Below are 7,573 nucleotides of genomic sequence, written 5' to 3' on the forward strand. Positions count from 1 at the left end.
CCAATTTGCATCCTGCAACACAAGCTTCCTCTACGTTACAATAAGTACAAGATGCGTTGGATCAGCAGCAACTATGTCGTCTTCTAGTTCGCCGTTGGCGCGCAATGCAGTTTGGTCTTACAATCATGCCACCAACAAACATCTCGCAGACAGATGGACTCACTTCGGCATCTGCTAGGAGACTGCATATTTACAATATGCATTTCGATCACCGCATTACCGCAAGCGGCAAGACAAGTGGAGATCTTACTTGAACGTCGACGGTGAGCCAAATGATAAAGAGTTTCTAAGACACTTTCGTGTTAGCCGCAGGACTGCTCGATCTCGTTCATGATGATCCTGTCGTTAAACCATCGGGTCGTCGTGCATTTCGAGGGGGGGGGGGGGACTGATTGCATCTGCTGATATTACTGAAGTTTGTAGGCAGATCAGGGAACGTGAATACATCACCCAAGTTGGCTCATTTCTTCGGAATTGGAAAAGGGTCGACTAAAAACTATATTCGACGCGTGTGCGGTGCAATTCTACGCCTGTAACCTTGTACATCACTTGACCTGATAAAGAAGAGCGCAGTATGATTGCTAGGCGTATACAAGATAAGTTCAGGTTTGTGAATTGCATCGGGCTCGTTGATGAAAGGTTGTTGCCGTTAGAGTTCAAACCGGAAAAGAACGGCAAAGACTATTTCTCACGAAAGGGCCAATATTCGTTACAAGCTCTTATTATTTGTGACAACGTTGCTCGTGTTCGTGAAGCTATTGTGGGTTGGCCAGGCAACGTTCACGACAATCGCGTTTGTTTTATAACTTAACTGTACAAACTACCACATCGATTTTGCACTCACAATCAGCATCTCCTTTGGGATTTAGCGTGTCAACCATCGGCAATTATGGTCCCAGCATTTTAGAAGCCCCCAAATCAGACTTAAACACATACAAGAGGTACGTTAACACCCAGCTTGCTAAGGCCCATATCAAGACTGAACATTGTATCGGTCTTATCAAAACACGATTTCAGTAACTGGAAGAGTATGCGACGTCTTCTTCAACTTATTACCTATTTTTTATATTCCGCAACTTATTGATCTACGAGCCTATCCCGACGAGTGGTAAGAAGACGTCAAGGAGTACGGCAACGGATTGACCGAAGACGACGAGCTAAGTCAACCAGTGAGTCGAAATGCTGGGGGAGGAGAGCACCGAGAGTAGCTCTTTCACTATTTACTCGACTTCTGCGGTGCTCAAAGGGAGTAGAGCGTCAATTTCAGGGAGAGCAATGTCTTCTTCACGAAGTTTATGGCGCTCACGTAACAGATTCGCCTTCCGACTGAGAGCGCATGCTACTGCTTGATCTTCCATGTGCGGTTTTCGAGCTTCTGATTATGCAATACGAGCCTGAATCTCAGTAGTAGCAGCCGAAGCATTTGCAAGTTCTAGTTTAAGGGTCTGTAATTGAAATTTCTTATCGTGAGCAAGCTGTTGTCGTATTAGTTCCACCAACGGGTGACTCGAGTTTAGTCAAACGACAGTGTCCTTGGTTTGCTACCTGGCAAATCCAATCGACCGACGTGTACTGGAGCTCCTCTTGTAAATAGATCTGCTTCGTTTCGCCGATTCAACTCCACCCTGCTGATGCGACGGAGTAGAAGGTCTACCAGTCTCTTTACCATTGCTGGCACGTCACTCTTATCGCCCTCTTCAACGGAACCAGACACACGGCTAGCAGTTAGACGCTTACCGCACGCTTCGTCGGGGTCAGAGTCACTTCTAGCTGTTGCTCAGTTAACGCTATCTTCAAAGGAACTTGAACCTCTGCTAGCTATCACAGCCTTTTCGTCCTCAAGGCCACCGTCTACTGTAATGGCTGACTCGGTCTCTGATGACTCAGCACTACTATTCTCGCTCACACCGAGGTTGTCCGTACTGAGCATCAGCGGCGCCGTACTTGGCCGATCGTGCATGATATCGTATAATTCGTAGTAATACAGACAACGGGATAGGATAGTAGAGGTTTTTAGCAGAACTGTGTAATCTGAAAGCAACGGTTACTCATATGGTGATTTTGCCTAACCACAATTCGGAATCGACAAGTCCGAACAGGCAAGTGAAAAGCAAATTCCTATTCGGTCATATGCTAAGAGCCACCACTAAATCGTTCTAATACCGACGTTAAATTTTAGGTGGATTGGGAGAGGCACTTTACCGGAGATTTGTCTCTGTGCTGCACTTTTGAACTTCGTGTTGACTTCGTATCAACATCCCAGCTCCCGTCATGTCACGAATCCAAGAAGAAGAGGCCCAGGACGTGCTTTTGCTAGTTCGAGAGTTAACATCGGGACTTCGCTGCCGTCACAAGACAGCCTATCTTTACGGAATCTGGAAGAAAGAACTGCTCGAAAACAACACAACTCTTGCGGCCGCAATCTACCCGTATTTGTCAGCTGAATCCCCTCCGGAGGCAACGCGTCGGGTGCCGTTTAACTTCAACGCACTATCTAATAACCAGTGTATCGAACGTTTTCGCTTCGATCAGCTTCAGATTGTGGATTTAGGGACTCTTTTTGGAATTGAAGGAATTCGAACCCGAGGGCAGACTGTTGCTACTGGTGTTGAGGGAATCTGTATCGTCCTCTACAAGCTTGCTGTTCCGATACGCTGGGTCGATTTAGAAGACTTTTTCGGAAGGGATTCCAGTGGTTTATCAAACATTCTCCTACACATGTTAGCCATTTTGGACGATAAATTTTCTCGGCTGCTTCATTTCAAGCACGAATACGCTGCGGAGAACCTCCCAGCCTATGCAGATGCTGTACTTGACGCTGGTGGCGCTTTACAAAACGTGTGGGCTTTATTGACGGGACAGTGCGTGGAATTTGCAGGCCGCTTCCCCGCCACGCCAGTTCTTCTTCAGTAAGCGTCCTCGGTCTCGGACCTGCTTCTCCAGGCCGACGGTTTGGATCGCAGCTGACACACGCTCAGCTACGGTCGCCCAAACTCGAGCAGAGTCTCCGTACTTTGCAGCAAACGGCTTTTGTGCAATTGCTTCCCTCATGAGCTCCTTGTCATTCTCCTCGGCTGAGGCGTGTATTGATTGGAAATGAGGAGGCATCTAAATTTTACCCCTAGAGCAGCTAATATAAAGCAACCACCCGGTAAGATCATGATGAACACGGACGGTTTGGCTAAAGTTAGAGAAGTCTATTTGTCGATTGTAGTTACAGATGATTGCACATTTTATACCGATACAGATCAGCTAAAAACCTCTAGTATCTCGTGGGCACTTCTTATCCTGAACCCCTGGCCTGTTGTACTAAGCCAGTCGGTCGCTGCCTTGAACGACTGCTCGAGACTCGCAATCTTAGTTTGTATGTCTTTGACAGTTCGTGGCGTAGTCCTCCGGCAGATTGATAAAGCTAGGAATTTCGCCCGCGATAGAGTACTTGGTCTCGCCACTTTGAGCATCACCACAGCGACAACGCGAATAGTGCGGTACCAGTCGTCATCCAGTCAATAAGACACCTCACAGAGAAAATGCTTGGTGAGGGGCCGTCGCTGTGCCATGCAATACGCTTTTACGTTGAGGCTAGTTCGTCCGAAACTTTCAATGCTTTCAGCACAGCGTTGAAGCGCCGGTTACCACAAACAGCAACTTGAACGTCGCTGCCACTGTCGAACTTGTCCAGCAAGTGGGGCGATGAGCATTCTTCGTTTTTAGTAAAATTCCGTGCCAAAAAAAACTGGTGGACACCCTGCCTTGCATCGTCAACAATTGGTACGTCATACCATTTTTGGACCTACCCCTTAAGAGTGGGTTAAAACACTCTTCGCTGGTTTTGTCCATGCGTTCGTTCCTTTAAATAATACTGGAAACTGTGACCTTGCTCCTTGGAGTGACTGCAGCTGAAATTTCCAACCTCGAAATCGCGGTAAAGACTAGGAATACCTCTTCTATTTTTGCTGTTTAGCGTGTGCTAATGGCCAAGAATAAGAATGCCATAGAAAAAATTCGCACTGTTGACTAGGAGCGAGCGCTCTAAAGCGCATCCATTTTTGGATCGTGAAATTTATTCGCCATAGACGACAACACACATGAGGTTGGCAAAGATTCGCCGTCACGATAGATGTTACCTTAAAATCAATGATGTTCCAAGACCGCTCAAGGCATCGTAAGGGTCCACGACAACAGGCACATAAAATTTTGCTGCTTAATGCAGATGGGTTGCCGGCCAAAGCTGACGTTTTTAAATGATTGTGCACATGTTTCTTCCAAATTGTTAAATCTTTCTACAATTGCCACAATTCGTTTCTCAGAGGATAAGCTTATGTTTTGGAAGTCTCTCAATACTTCACCAGGTTACAAAATACAGATGAAGGACAGTCACTAGAAGCCTAAGTATCCCGACCGTGACAGTTTTGCCCTTAACCGGAATAAAAAAAATACATACACACCCATTTTAAATAGTAGGCTATTACTCTCAGATGCAAATTAGAAAGTGATATTAGTAAATTAAAAGTCTGCACTCTTTTGTGTCTAGACTATCTACTAACCACTCATTGCTATATGCAAATTAGTTTACGAACGTCCCGTAAGCTAACCTGTAACTCGTCCCGTAAACCGTACCATAATCCTAAAGATTTAAATAATACAATCAACGCGGATACGTTACACTTTTGGGGTGGTCAATACTACTGGTCAAAATGCACTTGCACGCAAGTCGACTGGAAAAACATTTATGTTGCTGCAGTCAGACCCTCATATTTATTTTCGACCCACACAATTGAGCCACACGGTTCCAGACCAGGAATCATAGGTCCGACAGGAAAATCACAGTTCCTTTATCAGATGTAGAAGATTGTAGTTTGACAACAGTTTTTTCCACAGTTTGACGTATTAAAAATATCAGGTTAGCATTCTATGTAGAAAGTGTCTCCAACGACTCATGCGGACAGAGATTTGCCTTGAAGTAGCAACTGGACCAGGATTTTTGTTCGTACTATTATCTCCGCAGGGGCAACAACGTGAGTAGAATGGCCGCGTTACTGGATCATAACATAGGCACACACGCGTAGTATAGATAAGTTAAATCGTGGCCTCCATGGACAATCGGAAGTCACACTTCTGCATCCTTTTATTACTCTCGTGGGTGTAGTTGTAAGAAGCACGGGAGGTGGCGTCTATCTAGTTCTGGAGCACCTACTATACCAGTAATAACTATTTCTGATATATTCTGTTAGTGATCGTGCCAAGCGAATCACTACCCATTTACTGCGATATCGTGATGCTATCGTTTAGTACACATAGGTGCGCTGGATTATCTATTACATGTTCGTTTATGAGCCAATAACTCAGTAAAACAGTTTTTTCTTCGACCCACAGATAGTCGTTTGTATCGTAATACACGTTGTTGACGATATTGTAAAATTACTACGACCCAACAGTAACAAAGGTTAAGACCTGTCCATAAACGTTTACGGACAGTTCATGTCCTTGTGATCGTAGTTAACATGTTGCAACTAACAATCCGTTAACGTTTACGGACACGCAAATACCTCTTTTTTTGCAAACTCATTGTAATCATTACTGCTGGTCTGTGATCAAGTGTTGATCCGACCACGGCCCTGGAACAATAAAGAATGTACTCTATAAGACGGCACGAGCTGTCTTTACTATTGTAAGTTTACTGCTATTAAGAGGTATTGGATGCAAACACAGACGTTAATTAAGTACCAAGCCGAAGTAAAAATGAGATATACTAAAGCGATACTACCGTGTTACATATGAAGTACTGCAGTTGGATTGGTTTTTCACAAAGCGCGAATGCGTCCAATCAGAGCCCGCTATTAATGTTTTTCTCTTTTCATTAAATTAATGTGATAATGATATGATTTTGATTCCCGATCTGACCAATCAGTGGCGGGTATATCGCTTTTGTTTATCTCTTGTTTTACGTCCAAAGAACCAGGTCGAAGTAAAATAAGAGATATACCATATGAGGGAAGGCGTCCAATCAGAAATCTCCGTTTGCTCTGTAATTTGTTCTTTTTCAGAGAGACCTCACTGAGGTCATTGAATAAATGGGATGGCCAAGAGATGCGCATCGGTTTTTGTCACCTATCTGACCAATCACGAGCGCGTGTATTAACTTGAAATAACCCTTTCTTACTTCGACCTTCTCCTAAACAACAGATTACACCGAAGAGAAGCCCTTCACAAAATATGGACCCGGGCTCCATTTAGAATTTGAAAAAAAGTAAATGGCCCGCACATATTATAAACCCGTTATAACGGCTGGTAACTAAATGATTGGCAGGTTGTGAAGTACCTTTTCATCCATCAATTGAGGTTTCTATTCCAGTACATTCGCTTCAGTCGACCTGCTTTTGCTGTTATTGTAGGCTGCAATTAAGGCAGTCTTTTCTTAGGGAGGCTATCTCTCTTTGATTAGTCCATTCACCTCATTTAGTAGCCCTGTACTATTTAGAAGTCCGTCCCCTCAAGGCTTATGGGGCAACTGTAAATAGTGACTATTGGGTGTCATTCAGTTGGTTTTCTGTATTGCATTGTCAATTGCAAAAGGAATAATTCGACACGGTTATAACACCACTTTAATGAATCCGCGTGGAAGCATCACAAGACAGGGTGCGCCGCATATCTTTACCTGGTTCGACAAACACTTTGCAATATTCTCTCGACTCCTCACACACAAGCAACAAGAGCATCCATGCGACACGCACAGACCTTCGTAGTGATCTCGACAGCCTTTCTAGCTTCCAGCAAAGCCCTCTCGACAGCCACGAAGCTCAGTCAAATCTCCACGGAGCCTTGGGTCGATGGTCCTAACCAACGTTTCGTGAGGACCCACCCCACTCCCGACGAAGACGATGATGACCCCGAAGAAACTCATCTCACTACCGTCCAAGATAACAGCGACTCCGAAGAAGGAGGTCTCAAGAGCAAAGACTGGGAAGAACTAGCAAAATACGCTAAGAACTTGGGTCTTGATGTGGAGAGAGCTGAGCGGAGCGCAACGTATCTGCATACTATGCAGGATGCATACACGAAGTACCAAGCGCAACTTAACAAATTGATTCAAAAGCGCCGATCCAAGGGCCCCTCGATGATCTCGTATGAACGTCGGGGATAACGGGATGTCTCTGCGGTTCAACCAAGTCCAGTCTTAAACAAGCACCGTGTAGAATGTACAAATTGAGAGAGCGCTCGAGGTTTGTATTCACAACCGAAAATACAGTCGAGTTTCTCAACACGACAAATTTGAAGGGGAAAAAATACATTCGACCCGTCGACATTTTTGGAGCGATATAACGTCTATGATGCCCTACAGGATACTCCGTATCTCTCCCGGTGCCATACCTGTTTACTTTGATATTAACTATTGCCACAGGATAGTCGGATCCGATAAGAAGGATGTTCCCTCCTGATATCACATACACGTTAATTTCCCTTCATATCCAAAGTAAGATCCGTTCTTTAATTAACTATGCCATACCATACCATACCATACCATACCATACCATACCATACCATACCATACCATACCATACCATACCATACC

The 7,573-nt window shown here is 44.7% G+C and overlaps 3 protein-coding genes across 3 annotated transcripts; 2 read left to right on the plus strand and 1 right to left on the minus strand.

Moving 5' to 3' along the window:
- Positions 1-1,777: 1,777 nt before the first annotated feature.
- PPTG_21934 (hypothetical protein) lies at positions 1,778-1,960 on the minus strand (the record flags this gene model as incomplete). Its single annotated transcript, XM_008901102.1, has 1 exon — positions 1,778-1,960. The coding sequence occupies one exon, from the start codon at positions 1,958-1,960 to the stop codon at positions 1,778-1,780; it is 183 nt and encodes a 60-aa protein (XP_008899350.1).
- A 273-nt stretch (positions 1,961-2,233) lies between these two features.
- On the plus strand, positions 2,234-3,263 carry PPTG_06676 (hypothetical protein). The gene has a single exon (XM_008900720.1). The coding sequence runs from the start codon at positions 2,272-2,274 to the stop codon at positions 2,911-2,913; it is 642 nt and encodes a 213-aa protein (XP_008898968.1). The 5' UTR covers positions 2,234-2,271; the 3' UTR covers positions 2,914-3,263.
- Positions 3,264-6,719: 3,456 nt separating this feature from the next.
- PPTG_06677 (hypothetical protein) lies at positions 6,720-7,144 on the plus strand (the record flags this gene model as incomplete). Its single annotated transcript, XM_008900721.1, has 1 exon — positions 6,720-7,144. A coding segment is annotated over one exon (425 nt), but the record flags the coding sequence as incomplete, so codon positions are not given.
- Positions 7,145-7,573: the final 429 nt, after the last annotated feature.

This window comes from Phytophthora parasitica (assembly GCF_000247585.1).
Source record: "Phytophthora parasitica INRA-310 unplaced genomic scaffold supercont2.10, whole genome shotgun sequence".
Taxonomy (NCBI): Eukaryota; Oomycota; class Peronosporomycetes; order Peronosporales; family Peronosporaceae; genus Phytophthora; species Phytophthora nicotianae.

Excerpts from the sequence above, each read along its gene's own strand:
- PPTG_06676 (XM_008900720.1), top strand. The coding sequence starts at position 2,272 with ATGTCACGAATCCAAGAAGAAGAGGCCCAGGACGTGCTTTTGCTAGTT.